Source organism: Zonotrichia albicollis, unplaced genomic scaffold (assembly GCF_047830755.1).
Source record: "Zonotrichia albicollis isolate bZonAlb1 unplaced genomic scaffold, bZonAlb1.hap1 Scaffold_166, whole genome shotgun sequence".
NCBI classification, from domain to species: Eukaryota; Metazoa; Chordata; class Aves; order Passeriformes; family Passerellidae; genus Zonotrichia; species Zonotrichia albicollis.
This window is the reverse complement of record NW_027428368.1, coordinates 29167-45039: the sequence shown is the minus strand read 5'-3', so window position 1 is coordinate 45039 and position 15873 is coordinate 29167. Positions and strand designations below refer to the sequence as shown.

The 15873-nt window shown below is 44.5% G+C and overlaps 1 protein-coding gene across 1 annotated transcript in view; it reads left to right on the top strand.

The window, feature by feature from the left end:
* Positions 1-15873, top strand: part of LOC141727655 (adenylate cyclase type 3-like) — a gene marked incomplete at its 3' end in the record, with an annotated part of 69359 nt that overhangs the window by 28471 nt on the left and 25015 nt on the right. The window contains 3 exon segments of the mRNA XM_074533922.1: positions 864-994; positions 6146-6257; positions 10726-10853. Of these exon segments, the coding sequence (XP_074390023.1) occupies positions 864-994; positions 6146-6257; positions 10726-10853 (371 nt within the window).

Sequence of the window (15873 nt, the reverse complement as noted above, 5' to 3'; positions counted from 1 at the left end):
TTCCCCCCAAAATTCCTGATTTTTTCCCCGTAATTCCCGACCATTTTCCTGCAGAATTCCTGATTTTTTTCCCTGTAATTCCCATCATTTTCCCCTGCAATTCCCACCCTTTTCCCACGGAATTCCTGACCCTTTTCCCCCCCAAAATTCCTGATTTTTTTCCACGTAATTCCTGACATTTTTCTCCTGTAATTCCCAACATCTTTTCTCCAGGAATTCTTGATGGTTTTTTCCCCCAGAATTCCTGATTTTTTCCCTGTAATTAGCAACAGTTTTTATTGGAATTCCCAACCTTTTTTTCCATGGAATTCCCAACATTTTTTCCCCCGGAATTTCTGATTTTTTTCCCTGTAATTCCAAACATTTCCCCTTGGAATTCCTGACGTTTTATCCCAAAAAATTTCTGATTTTTTCCCCGTAATTCCCAACATTTTTTCCCCCCAGAATTCCTGATTTTTTTCCCTGCAATCCCCACCATTTCCCCCTGCAATTCCCGCCCTTTTCCCACGGAATTCCTGACATTTTTTCCCCCCAAAATTCCTGATTTTTTCCCAGTAATGCCCGACCATTTTCCCCCAGAATTCCTGATAGTTTTCCCTGTAATTCCTGACATTTTTTTCCCCTGGAATTCCTGATTTTTTCCCTGTAATTCCAAACATTTCCCCGTGGAATTCCTGACATTTTATCCCCCAAAATTTCGAATTTTTTCCCCATAAACCCCGACGTTTCAACACAGAACTCCCGACATATTTTTCCCCAAAATTCCCGATTTTTTTCCCAGCAATCCCCACCATTTCCCCCTGCAATTCCCGCCCTTTTCCCACGGAATTCCCGACATTTTCCCCCCTCTCTGGGAATGCCAGGAGCGGCTGATGCTCTCCATCCTGCCCAAGCACGTGGCGGACGAGATGCTGAAGGACATGAAGAAGGACCCGAGCCAGAAGGAGCTGCAGCAATTCAACACCATGTACATGTACCGGCACGAGAACGTCAGGTGAAATTCCCGGAAAAAATTCCCAAAAATTCCCAAAAATTCCCAAAATTCCCAAAATTTCCCCAAATCCACCCGTTCCTTTCTGCGTGGGAAACGGTGACAGGAAAATGGGTGGGAATCCCTGAAATTCTGCAGCAATTCAACACCATGTACATGTACCGGCACGAGAACGTCAGGTGAAATTCCCAGAATTCCTGGAAAAAATTCCCGGAAAAAATTCCCGGAAAAAATTCCCGAAATTCCCAAAACTCCACCTCCAAAATTCCCAAAATTCCACCTTTTCCATGCCTGGAAACTGTTCCTGGAAACACAATGGGAATTCCTAAAATTCTCCCATTCTGTGTGGAAAACCTTCCTGGAAAAACCATTGGGAATTCCCAAAATTCCTCAATTCTGAGTCGAAAACATTCCCAGAAAACCACTGGGAATTCCCTGAATTTCCCCTCATTCCACAAATAAAAGATTCCTGGAAAAAGGGTGGGAATTCCCAAAATTCCAGGGTGGAAAATGTTCCCAGAAAACCCATTGGGAATTCCCAAAATTCCCCGTTTTGTGTGGAAAATGGTCCTGGAAAAAATGGTGATAATTCCCAAAATTCCAGGGTGGAAAATGTTCCCGGAAAACCCATTGGGAATTCCCAAAATTCCCTGTTTTGTGTGGAAAACGTTGCCAGGAAAAACAATGGGAATTCCCAAAATTCCCCCAAATCCATCCCCTTCCTTTCTGCGTGGGAAACGGTGACAGGAAAATGGGTGGGAATCCCTGAAATTCTGCAGCAATTCAACACCATGTACATGTACCGGCACGAGAACGTCAGGTGAAATTCCCAGAATTCCTGGAAAAAATTCCCGGAAAAAATTCCCAAAATTCCCAAAATTCCACCTCCAAAATTCCCAAAATTCCACCTTTTCCATGCCTGGAAAATGGTCCTGGAAACACAGCAGGAATTCCCAAAATTCTCCCATTCTGAGTGGAAAACCTTCCTGGATAAACCATTGGGAATTCCCAAGATTCCTCAATTCCGAGTCGAAAATGTTCCCAGAAATCCCATTGGGAATTCCCAAAATTCTCCAATTCCGTGTGGAAAATTGTCCTGGAAAAAATGGTGGAAAATTCCCAAAATTCCAGGGTGGAAAATGTCCCCAGAAATCCCATTGGGAATTCCCAAAATTCCCCGTTCCAAGTGGAAAATGTTCCTGAAAAAACAGTGGAAAATTCCCAAAATTCCACTGTGGATAATGTTCCCAGAAATCCCATTGGGAATTCCCAAAATTCCCCCGTTTTGTGTGGAAAACGTTGCCAGGAAAAACAATGGGAATTCCCAAAATTCCCCCAAATCCATCCCGTTCCTTTCTGCGTGGGAAACGGTGACAGGAAAATGGGTGGGAATCCCTGAAATTCTGCAGCAATTCAACACCATGTACATGTACCGGCACGAGAACGTCAGGTGAAATTCCCAGAATTCCTGGAAAAAATTCCCGGAAAAAATTCCCGGAAAAAATTCCCAAAATTCCCAAAATTCCACCTCCAAAATTCCCAAAATTCCACCTTTTCCATGCCTGGAAAATGGTCCTGGAAACGCAATGGGAATTCCTAAAATTCTGCCATTCTGGGTGGAAAACATTCCCGGAAAAATGGTGGAAATTCCCAAAAATTTCAGCATGGAAAACATTCCCAGAAAAAACCCATTGGGAATTCCCAAAATTCCCCTCATTCCGCACAGAAAATATTCCCGGAAAAATGGTGGGAATTCCCAAAATTCCAGAGTGGAAAATGTTCCCAGAAAACCCATTGGGAATTCCCAAAATTCCTCAATTCCGAGTCGAAAACATTCCCAGAAAACCACTGGGAATTCCCTGAATTTCCCCTCATTCCACAAATAAAAGATTCCTGGAAAAATGGTGAGAATTCCCAAAATTCCAGGGTGGAAAATGTTCCCAGAAAACCCATTGGGAATTCCCAAAATTCCCTGTTTGGTGTGGAAAATGGTCCTGGAAAAATGGTGGGAATTCCCAAAATTCCAGGGTGGAAAATGTTCCTGGAAAACCCATTGGGAATTCCCAAAATTCCCTGTTTTGTGTGGAAAACGTTGCCAGGAAAAACAATGGAAAATTCCCAAAATTCCAGGGTGGAAAATGTTCCCAGAAAACCCATTGGGAATTCCCAAAATTCTCCAATTCCGTGTGGAAAATGGTCCTGGAAAAATGGTGAGAATTCCCAAAATTCCAGGGTGGAAAATTTTCCCAGAAATCCCATTGGGAATTCCCAAAATTCTCCCGTTCCACGTGGAAAATTGTCCTGGAAAAATGGTGATAATTCCCAAAATTCCAGGGTGGAAAATGTTCCTGGAAAACCCATTGGGAATTCCCAAAATTCCTCAATTCCGAGTCGAAAACATTCCCAGAAAACCACTGGGAATTCCCAAAATTCTCCCATTCCGTGTGGAAAATTGTCCTGAAAAAAAGGTGATAATTCCCAAAATTCCAGGGTGGAAAATGTTCCCAAAAAACCCATTGGGAATTCCCAAAATTCCCCGTTTTGTGTGGAAAACGTTGCCAGGAAAAACAATGGAAAATTCCCAAAATTCCAGGGTGGAAAATATTCCCAAAAAACCCATTGGGAATTCCCAAAATTCCCCGTTTTGTGTGGAAAATTATCCTGGAAAAACAATGGAAAATTCCCAAAATTCCAGGGTGGAAAATGTTCCCGGAAAACCCATTGGGAATTCCCAAAATTCTCCCATTTTGTGTGAAAAACAGTGGAAAATTCCCAAAATTCCAGGGTGGAAAATGTTCCCAGAAAACCCATTAGGAATTCCCAAAATTCTCCAATTCCCTGTGGAAAATTGTCCTGGAAAAATGGTGATAATTCCCAAAATTCCAGGGTGGAAAATGTTCCAGAAATCCCATTGGGAATTCCCAAAATTCCTCAATTCTGAGTCGAAAATATTCCCAAGAAACCACTGGGAATTCCCTGAATTTCCCCTCATTCCACAAATAAAAGATTCCTGGAAAAAGGGCGGGAATTCCCAAAATTCCAGGGTGGAAAATATTCCCAGAAAACCCATTGGGAATTCCCAAAATTCCCCGTTTTGTGTGGAAAACGTTGCCAGGAAAAACAATGGAAAATTCCCAAAATTCCAGGGTTGAAAATGTTCCCGGAAAACCCATTGGGAATTCCCAAAATTCCCCATTTTGTGTGGAAAATGGTCCTGGAAAAATGGCGGGAATTCCCAAAATTCCAGGGTGGAAAATGTTCCTGGAAAACCCATTGGGAATTCCCAAAATTCCCCGTTTTGTGTGGAAAACGTTGCCTGGAAAAACAATGGAAAATTCCCAAAATTCCAGGGTGGAAAATGTTCCTGGAAAACCCATTGGGAATTCCCAAAATTCTCCAATTCTGTGTGGAAAATTGTCCTGGAAAAATGGTGATAATTCCCAAAATTCCAGGGTGGAAAATGTTCCCAGAAATCCCATTGGGAATTCCCAAAATTCTCCCATTCCACGTGGAAAATTGTCCTGGAAAAATGGAGATAATTCCCAAAATTCCAGGGTGGAAAATGTTCCCAGAAATCCCATTGGGAATTCCCAAAATTCTCCCATTCTACATGGAAAACATTCCTGGAAAAAACCATGGAAATTCCCCAAAATTCCCCAAAATTCTGCATGGAAAAATTTCCTGGAAAATCCCCCAGAATTCCCAAAATTTTTGCCTTATCCAGGATTTTTTTTGGGAAAAATGGGAATGGAGAATTTGGGATTGAGTTTTGTATCCCCAAATCCAGGATTTTTTTTTGGAAAATTGGGAATGAGGAATTTGGGATTGAGTTTTTATCGCCAAATCCAGGATTTTTTTTGGGAAAAATGGGAATGAAGAATTTGGGATTGAGTTTTATATCCCCAAATCCAGGATTTTTTTGGAAAAATCGGGAATGAAGAATTTGGGATTGAGTTTTTTATCCCCAAATCCAGGAATTTTTTTTGGGAAAAACGGGAAATGAGGAATTTGGGATTGAGTTTTGTATCCCCAAATCCAGGAATTTTTGGAAAAATGGGAATGAAGAATTTGGGATTGAGTTTTGTATCCCCAAATCCAGGATATTTTTTTGGGAAAAACGGGAAATGAGGAATTTGGGATTGAGTTTTGTATCCCCAAATCCAGGATTTCTTGGAAAATCGGGAATGAGGAATTTGGGATTGAGTTTTATATCCCCAAATCCAGGATTTTTTGGAAAAACGGGAATGAAGAATTTGGGATTGAGTTTTGTATCCCCCAATCCAGGATTTTTTTTTGGGAAAAACAGGAATGAAGAATTTGGGATTGAGTTTTGTATTACCAAATCCAGGATTTTTTTTTGGGGAAAAACCAGAATGGAAAATTTGGAATTGAGTTTATTTTGCATCATTTTTTCCATATCCAGGATATTTTTTTTGGGGGGGAAAACTGGAATGGAAAATTTGGGATTGAGTTTTTTTTGCTTCATTTTTTCCATATCCAGGATATTTTTTTGGGGGGGAAAACTGGAACGGAAAATTTGGGATTGAGTTTTTTTTGCATCATTTTTGCCATATCCAGGATATTTTTTTGGGAAAACCGGAATGGAAAATTTGGGATTGAGTTCGTAGACCATCATTTTGACCAAATCCAGGATATTTTTTTTTGGGAAAACCGGAATGAGGATTTTGGGATTGAGTTTTTCCAGTGTCATTTTTGCCGTATCCAGGATATTTTTTTTTTGGGAAAACCAGAATGGAAAATTTGGGATTGAGTTTTTTTTGCTTCATTTTTGCCATATCCAGGATATTTTTTTGGGAAAAATGGGAAATGAGGAATTTGGGATTGAGTTCATAGATCATCATTTTGACCAAATCCAGATTTTTTTTTTTTTTGGGGAAAACCGGAATGGAAAATTTGGGATTGAGTTTTGTATTACCAAATCCAGGATTTTTTTTTGGGGAAAAACCAGAATGGAAAATTTGGGATTGAGTTTTTTTTGCTTCATTTTTGCCATATCCAGGATATTTTTTTTGGGAAAACAGCGATTTTTGAGGTCGGGATTTTTTCGGGGAGGTCGGGATGGAATTTCCCCACATTGGGGGATTTTTTGGGAATTCTGGGATGTGGGATTGATCCGGTTTTTCCCGCCGGCAGCATCCTGTTCGCCGACATCGTGGGATTCACGCAGCTCTCGTCGTCCTGCAGCGCCCAGGAGCTCGTCAAGCTCCTCAACGAGCTCTTCGCCCGCTTCGACAAGCTGGCCGCCGTGAGTGAACCCCGAAAATCCAAGGAATTCCCAGGAAAAAATTCCCAAAAAAATCCGTGGAGTCACCAGGGAAAAATTCCCAAAAAAATCCGCGGAGTCCCCAGGAAAAAATTCCCAAAAAAATCTGCGGAATCCCCAGGAAAAAATTCCCGGAATTTCCCCCCCAAAAAAATTTCCCAGGAATTCATGCCAAAAGATTCCCAGAAAAAAAATCCACGGAGTCCCCAGAAAAAAATTCCCAAAAAAATCCACGGAATCCCCAGAAAAAAATTCCCAGAATTTCCCCCCCAAAAAAATTTCCCCGGAATTTCCCAAAAAAAATTTCCCTGGAATTCATGCCAAAAGATCCCCGGAATTCCCAGAAAAAAATTCCCAAAAAATCCACGGAGTCCCCAGGAAAAAATTCCCAAAAAAATCCGCGGAGTCCCCAGGAAAAAAATTCCCAAAAAAATCCGCGGAGTCCCCAGGAAAAAAATTCCCGGAATTCCCCCCAAAAAATTCCTGAATTCCTCCCAAAAATCCCCAGAATTCTCAGAAAAAAATTCTTGGAATTCCTCCCAAAATCCCCAAAATTCCCAGAAAAAAAATTACCAGAATTTCCGGAAAAAAAATTCTGAAATTCCTCCTTAAAATCTCCCTAGAATTCCCTCCAAAAATTCCTGGAATTTGCCCCCCAAAAATTCCTAGAATTTCCCCCCAAAAATCCCCAGAACTCCCCGAAAAAATTCCAGGAATTCCTCCCAAAAATCCCCAGAATTCCCTGAAAAAAATTCCAGGAATTCCTCCCAAAAAATCTCAGAAATTTCCCCAAAAAATCCTCCAGGCCAGGAGGTTGGGAGTCCATGAGGGGATGGAGATGGTCAAGCTCCAGTGGGTCCCGCACGCAATTCCCCCAACAATCCATGGAATTCCCAGAAAAAAATTCCCGGAATTTCCAAAAAAAATTCCCAGGAATTCCCCGCCAAAAAATCCCCAGAATTCCCAGAAAAAAAATTCCCAAAAAAATCCGCGGAGTCCCCAGAAAAAAATTCCCAAAAAAATCTGCGGAGTCCCCAGGAAAAAATTCCCGGAATTTCCCCCAAAATTCCTCAGAGTTCTCCGATGAAAATTCCAGGAATTCCTCCCAAAATCCCCAGAATTCCCAGAAAAAAATTCCCAGAATTCCTCCCAAAATCCCCAGAATTCCCAGAAAAAAAATTACCAGAATTTCCGGAAAAAAAAATTCTGAAATTCCTCCTTAAAATCTCCCTAGAATTCCCTCCAAAAATTCCTGGAATTTGCCCCCCAAAAATTCCTAGAATTTCCCCCCAAAAATCCCCAGAATTCCCTGAAAAAATGCAGCGCCCAGGAGCTCGTCAAGCTCCTCAACGAGCTCTTCGCCCGCTTCGACAAGCTGGCCGCCGTGAGTCACCCCAAAAATCCAAGGAATTCCACAGGAAAAAATTCCCGGAATTTAAAAAAAAAATTCGCAGGAATTTGTCCCAAAAAATCCCCAGAATTCCCAGAAAAAATCTCCAAAATTTCCCCCAAAATTCCCCAGAATTTCCCCCCAAAATCCCCAGAATTCCCTGAAAAAATCCAAGGAATTGCCTCCCAAAAATCCCCGCAATTGCCCCCCCAATATCTACGGAATTCCTGCCAAAAATCCCCAGAATTCCCAGAAAAAAAATTCCAAAATTCCTGCCAAAATTCCCCAGAATGTCCCACAAAAAATTCCTGGAATTCCTCCCAAAAATCCCCAGAATTTCCCCCCCAAAAAATTCCTGGAATTTCCTCCCAAAAATCCCCGGAATTGCCCCACAAAAATCTGCAGAATTCCTGCCAAAAAATCCCCAGAATTCCCTGAAAAAAATTCCCCAGAATTTCCCCAAAAATTCCCCAGAGTTCTCCAATGAAAATTCCAGGAATTCCTCTCAAAAATCCTCAGAATTCCCACAAAAAAATTTCCAAAATTCTTCCCAAAAATCCCTGGAATTCCCCAGAATTCCGCCCCAGAAATCCCCAGAATTTTCCCCCCAAAATCCCCAGAATTCTCAGAAAAAGATTCCCGGAATTCCTCCCAAAAATCCTCAGAATTCCCAGAAAAAAATTCCCAAAAAAATCCGCGGAGTCCCCAGGAAAAAATTTCCAAAAAAATCCGCGGAGTCCCCAGGAAAAAATTCCCCAAAAAATCCACTGAATCCCCAGGAAAAAATTCCCAAAAAAATCCGTGGAATCCCCAGGAAAAAATTCCCCAAAAAATCCGCGGAGTCACCAGGAAAAAATTCCCAAAAAAAGCCACGGAGTTCCCAGGAAAAAATTCCCGGAATTTCCCCCCAAAAAAATTTCCCAGGAATTCATGCCAAAAGATTCCCAGAAAAAAAACTCCCAAAAAAATCCACGGAGTCCCCAGGAAAAAATTCCCAAAAAAATCCACAGAATCCCCAGAAAAAAATTCCCGGAATTTCCCCCCAAAAAAATTTCCTAGGAATTCCTGCCAAAAAATCCCCAGAATTCCCAGGAAAAATTCCCAAAAAAATCCGCGGAGTCCCCAGGAAAAAATTCCCAAAAAAATCCGCAGAATCCCCAGGAAAAAATTCCCAAAAAAATCCGCGGAGTCACCAGGAAAAAATTCCCCAAAAAAAGCCGCGGAGTCCCCAGGAAAAAATCCCCAAAAAAATCCAAGGAGTCCTCAGGAAAAAATTCCCGGAATTTAAAAAAAAAATTCCCAGAATTCCCAGAAAAAAATTCCCCAAAAAATCCGCAGAGTCCCAAGGAAAAAATTCCCAAAAAAATCCGCGGAGTCCCCAGGAAAAAATTCCAAAAAAAATCCGCAGAGTCACCAGGAAAAAATTCCCAAAAAATCCACGGAATTCCCAGGAAAAAATTCCTGGAATTTTTAAAAAAAAATTCCCTGGAATTCCTGCCAAAAAATCCCCAGAATTCCCTGAAAAAATCTCCAAAATTTCCCCCAAAATTCCCCAGAATTTCCCCCCAAAAATTCCTGGAATTCCCCCCCAAAATCCCCAGAATTCTCAGAAAAAAATTCCCAGAATGCCCCCAAAAAAGTTTCCCAGGAATTCCTGCCAAAAGATCCCCAGAATTCCCAGAAAAAAAATTCCCAAAAAAATCCACGGAGTCCCCAGGAAAAAATTCCCAAAAAAATCCGCGGAGTCCCCAGGAAAAAATTCCCGGAATTTCCCCCAAAATTCCCCAGAATTCTCCGATAAAAATTCCAATAATTCCTCCCAAAATCTCTCAGAATTCCCACAAAAAAATTTCCAAAATTCCTCCCAAAAATCCCTGGAATTCCCCAGAATTCCACCCCAGAAATCCCCAGAATTCTCAGAAAAAATCCAAGGAATTCCTCCCAAAAATCCCCAGAATTCCCTGAAAAAATCTCCAAAATTTCCCCCAAAATTCCCCAGAATTTCCCCCCAAAAATCCCCAGAATTCTCAGAAAAAGATTCCCTGAATTCCATCCCAAAAATCCCCAGAATTCCCTGAAAAAATCTCCAAAATTTCCCCCAAAATTCCCCGGAATTTCCCCCCCAAAATCCCCAGAATTCTCAGAAAAAGATTCCCTGAATTCCCCCCAAATATCCCCAGAATTCCACCCCAAAAATCCCCAGAATTCCCAGAAAAAAATCTCCAAAATTCCTCCCAAAAATCCCCAGAATTCCTCCCAAAAATTCCCGGAATTTCCCCCCCAAAAAATTCCTGGAAGTCAACCCAAAAATCCCTGGAATTCTTCCCAAAAATCTCAAAATTTCCCCCATATAATTCCCTGAATTCCTCAAAAACATTCCTGGAATTCCTCCCAAAAATCCCCAGAATTCCCTGAAAAAATTCCATGAATTTCCCCCCAAAATCCCCAGAATTCCCCCAAAAAATCTCCGGAATTCCTCCCAAAAATTCCCAGAATTCCCTGAAAAAATTCCATGAATTTCCCCCTAAAAATTCTCTGAATTCCCCCCAAAAATCTCCGGAATTCCTCCCAAAAATTCCCAGAAATCCCTGAAAAAAAATCGTGGAATTTCCTCCCAAAAATTCCAGGAATTCCTCCCAGAAAATCCCCCGAATTTCCCCCAAAAATTCCTAGAATTCCTCCCAAAAATTCCCAGAATCCCGCCAAAAATAAATCCGGGCCAGGAGTTCGGGAGTCCATGAGGGGATGGAGAAGTTCAAGATCCGGTGGGCGGGAAATGGGAAAAAATGGGAAAAAATGGGAAAAAAATGGGAAAAAATGGGAAAAAATGGGAAAAAAATGGGAAAAAATGGGAAAAAAATGGGAAAAAATAGGAAAAAATGAGAAAAAAATGGGAAAAAAATGGGAAAAAAATGGGAAAAAAATGGGAAAAAAATGGGAAAAAAATGGGAAAAAAATGGGAAAAAATGCAAAATCCCATTTTGGGGGTTTGAGTCGGGATTTGTGGGAATTCCGGGAGAATTTTTGGGAATTTTTTTCGGGAATTCCGTGGTTCCCCAGAGGCACCACCAGCTGCGGATCAAGATCCTGGGGGATTGCTATTATTGCATCTGCGGGCTGCCGGAATTCCGGGAGGATCACGCGGCGTGTTCCATCCGGATGGGGCTGGCCATGGTGGAGGCCATCGCGTAAGGGAATTCCATGGGATTTGGGATTTGGGATTTGGGGATTGGGAATTGGGGATTGGGATTGGGATGGGATCAATGGGATGGGGATTGGGGATTGGGGATTGGAATGGAATGGGGAATTGGGGATTGGGGATTTGGGAACTGGGGATTGGGATTTGGGAACTGGGGATTGGGAATTGGGATTGGGATTTGGGGATTGGGGATCGGAATTGGGACTTTGAATGGGATGGGAATGGGAATTGGGATGGGATAGCAATGGGAATTCGGATGGAATGAGGATGGGAATTGTGATGAGGATGGGATTTGGGGATTGGGGATTGGGATTGGGATGGGATCAATGGGATAGGATGGGATCCATGGGAAGGGGATTGGGGATTTGGGATTGGGAATTGGGAAATTGGGAATTGCTCCATCCGGATGGGGCTGGCCATGGTGGAGGCCATCGCGTAAGGGATGGGAAAAAATGGGAATTCTATGGGATTTGGGGATTGGGGATTGGGAGTTGCGATTGGGAATTGGGGATTGGGAATGGGATGGGATCAATGGGATAGGATGGGATCCATGGGATGGGGATTGGGATTTGGGGATTGGGGTTTGGGGATTGGGAAATTGGGAATTGGGGATTGGGGATTGGGATTTGGGATTTGGGATTTGGGGATTTGGGGAATTGGGAATTGGGGAATTGGGAATTGTTCCATCCGGATGGGGCTGGCCATGGTGGAGGCCATCGCGTAAGGGAATTTGGGATTTGGGATTGGGAATTTGGGATTTGGGATTTGGGAATTGCTCCATCCGGATGGGGCTGGCCATGGTGGAGGCCATCGCGTAAGGGATGGGAAAAAATGGGAATTCTATGGGATTTGGGATTTGGGATTTGGGATTTGGGGATTTGGGAATTGGAGATTGGGGATTGGGAATTGGGATTGGGAATTGGAATGGGAATGGGAATTGGGGATTGGGATTTGAGAATGGGGAATTGGGGATTTGGGATTGGGGATTATGGGATTGGGGATTGGGAATTGGAAACTGGGGATTGGGGATTGGGAATTGGGGATGGGGATTGGGATGGGATCAATGGGATAGGATGGGATCCATGGGATGGGGATTGGGGATTGGGAATTGGGAATTGAGGATTGGGGATTTGGGGATTGGGAATTGGGAAATTGGGAATTGGGGATTGGGAGTTGGGATTGGGAATTGGGATTGGAATGGGAATGGGAATTGGGGACTGGGGATTGAGAATGGGGAATTGAGATGGAGAATTGGGATGGGGAATTGGGATTTGGGGAATTGGAGATTGGGATTGAGATGGGATCAATGGGATAGGATGGGATCCATGGGATGGGGATTGGGGATTGGGAATTGGGAATTTGGGAATTGCTCCATCCGGATGGGGCTGGCCATGGTGGAGGCCATCGCATAAGGGATGGGAAAAATGGGAATTCTATGGGATTTGGGATTTGGGAATTGCTCCATCCGCATGGAGCTGGCCATGGTGGAGGCCATCGTGTAAGGGAATTTGGGAATTTGGGATTTGGGAATTGTTCCATCCGGATGGGGCTGGCCATGGTGGAGGCTATCGCGTAAGGGAATTTGGGATTTGGGATTTGGGATTTTGGGAAATTGGGAATTGCTCCATCCGGATGGGGCTGGCCATGGTGGAGGCCATCGCGTAAGGGATGGGAAAAAATGGGAATTCAACGGGAATTCTACAGGAATTCTACGGGAATTCAACGGGAATTGGGATTTGGGGATTTGGGAATTGGAAACTGGGAATTGGGATGCCATGGGGATGGGGATAGGATGGGAATGGGAACAGGAATGGGAATTGGGATCCATGGGATGGGAAAGGGAATTGGGAATTGGGAACTGGGAACTGGGAATTGCCAATTGTGAATTGAGATGGGAAATGGGGATGGGAACTGGAATTGGGAATTGGGATCCATGGGATGGGAATTGGGAATTGGGAACTGGGAATTGCCAATTACGAATTGGGATAGGATCCATGGATGGGAATGGGAATTGGGAATTGGGAATTGGGAATTGGGAATTTGGGGATTGGGGATTGGGGATTGGGATGCCATGGGGATAGGGATTGGATGGGAATGGGAACAGGAATGGGAATTGGGATCCATGGGATGGGAATGGGAATTGGGGATTGGGAACTGGGAATTGCCAGTTGTGAATTGCGAATTATGAATTGGGATGGGATCCATGGATGGGATTGGGAATGGGAAATGGGAATTGGGAACAGGGAATTGGGAATTGGGAATTGGGAACAGGGATGGGAATGGGAATTGGGAATTGGAACTGGGGATTGGGGATTGGGAATTGGGAATTGGGATTGGGGATTGGGAATTGGGCATTGGGATTGGGATGGGATCAATGGGATAGGATGGGATCCAAGGGATGGGGATTGGGGATTGGGGATTGGGGTTTCGGATTTGGGGATTGGGAATTGGGGATTGGGAATTGGGAATTGGGAAATTGGGAATTGCTCCATCCGCATGGGGCTGGCCATGGTGGAGGCCATCGCGTAAGGGAATTTGGGAAAAAATGGGAATTCTATGGGATTTGGGATTTGGGAATTGTTCCATCCGGATGGGGCTGGCCATGGTGGAGGCCATCGCGTAAGGGAATTTGGGAATTTGGGATTTGGGAATTGGGAATTGGGAATTGGGGATTGGGATTGAGATGGGATCAATGGGATAGGATAGGATCCATGGGATGGGGATTGGGAATTGGGAATTGGGAATTGGGAAATTGGGAATTGCTCCATCCGCATGGGGCTGGCCATGGTGGAGGCCATCGCATAAGGGAATTTGGGAAAAAATGGGAATTCTATGGGATTTGGGATTTGGGATTGGGGATTGGGATTGGGGATTGGGGATTGGGAATTGGGGAATTGGGAATTGCTCCATCCGGATGGGGCTGGCCATGGTGGAGGCCATCGCGTAAGGGAATTTGGGAATTTGGGAATTGGGAAATTGGGAATTGCTCCATCCGGATGGGGCTGGCCATGGTGGAGGCCATCGCGTAAGGGAAACGGGAATTCCATGGGATTTGGGATTGGGAATTGGGGATTTGGGATTTGGGATCAATGGGATAGGATGGGATCCATGGGATGGGGTTTGGAGATTGGGATTTGGGAATTGGGAATTGGGAAATTGGGAATTGCTCCATCCGCATGGGGCTGGCCATGGTGGAGGCCATCGCGTAAGGGATGGGAAAAAATGGGAATTCTATGGGATTTGGGAATTGGGGATTGGGAATTGGGAATTGGAATGGAATGGGAATGGGGAATTGGGAATTTGGGAATGGGGATTTGGGATTGGGGATCGGGAATTGGGGATTGGGATTGGGATTGGGAGTTGGGAATTGGGGATTGGGGATTGGGATTGGGATGGGATCAATGGGATAGGATGGGATCCATGGGATGGGGATTGGGACTTGGGAATTGGGGATTGGGGATTGGGGATTTGGGGATTGGGAATTGGGAAATTGGGAATTGGGGATTGGGAGTTGGGATTGGGATTTGGGATTGGGAATTGGGAATTGGAATGGGAATGGGAATTGGGGACTGGGGATTGAGAATGGGGAATTGGGATGGGGAATTGGGGATTGGGAATTGGGGATTGGGATTGGGGATTTGGGAATTGGGGATTGGGATTGGGATGGGATCAATGGGATGGGATGGGATCCATGGGATGGGGATTGGGGAATTGGGATTGGGGATTGGGAAATTGGGAATTGCTCCATCCGCGTGGGGCTGGCCATGGTGGAGGCCATCGCGTAAGGGATGGCAAAATGGGAATTCTATGGGATTTGGGAATTGGGATTGGGAATTGGGGATTGGGGATTGGGAATTGGGGATTGGGATTGGGATGGGATGAATGGGATAGGATGGGATCCATGGGATGGGGATTGGGGATTGGGAATTGGGGTTTGGGAATTGGGATTGCGGATTGGGCATTGGGGGTTGGGATGGGATCAATGGGATAGGATGGGATCCATGGGATGGGGATTGGGGATTAGGAATTGGGATTGGGATTGGGATTTGGGGATTGGGAAATTGGGAATTGGGAAATTGGGAATTGCTCCATCCGCATGGGGCTGGCCATGGTGGAGGCCATCGCGTAAGGGAATTTGGGAAAAAATGGGAATTCAATGGGATTTGGGATTTGGGAAATTGGGAATTGCTCCATCCGCATGGGGCTGGCCATGGTGGAGGCCATCGCGTAAGGGAAACCGGGAATTCCATGGGATTTGGGAATTGGGAATTGCTCCATCCGCATGGGGCTGGCCGTGGTGGAGGCCATCGCGTAAGGGAAACCGGGAATTCCATGGGATTTGGGAATTGGGAATTGCTCCATCCGCATGGGGCTGGCCGTGGTGGAGGCCATCGCGTAAGGGAATTTGGGATTTGGGATTTGGGAATTGGGAATTGCTCCATCCGCATGGGGCTGGCCATGGTGGAGGCCATCGCGTAAGGGAATTTGGGATTTGGGATTTGGGATTTGGGATTTGGGAGTTGGGATTGGGGATTTGGGAATTGGGAATTGGGGTTTGGAATGGGAATGGGAATTGGGGATTGGGATTGGGAATTGGGATTTGGGGAATTGGGAAATTGGGAATTGCTCCATCCGCATGGGGCTGGCCATGGTGGAGGCCATTGCGTAAGGGAAATGGCAATTCTACCTGGATTTGGGAATTGGGATTTGGGATTTGGGAATTGGGGATTTGGGAATTGGAAACTGGGGATTGGGAATTGGGATGCCATGGGGATAGGGATTGGATGGGAATGGGAACAGGAATGGGAATTGGGATCCATGGGATGGGGATGGGAATTGGGGATTGGGAACTGGGAATTGCCAGTTGTGAATTGCGAACTACGAATTGGGATGGGATCCATGGATGGGATTGGGATGGGAATGGGATGGGAATTGGGATGGGAAATGGGGATGGGAATGGGATGGAAATTGGGATGGGATAGCAATGGCAATTGGGATGGAATGGGAAT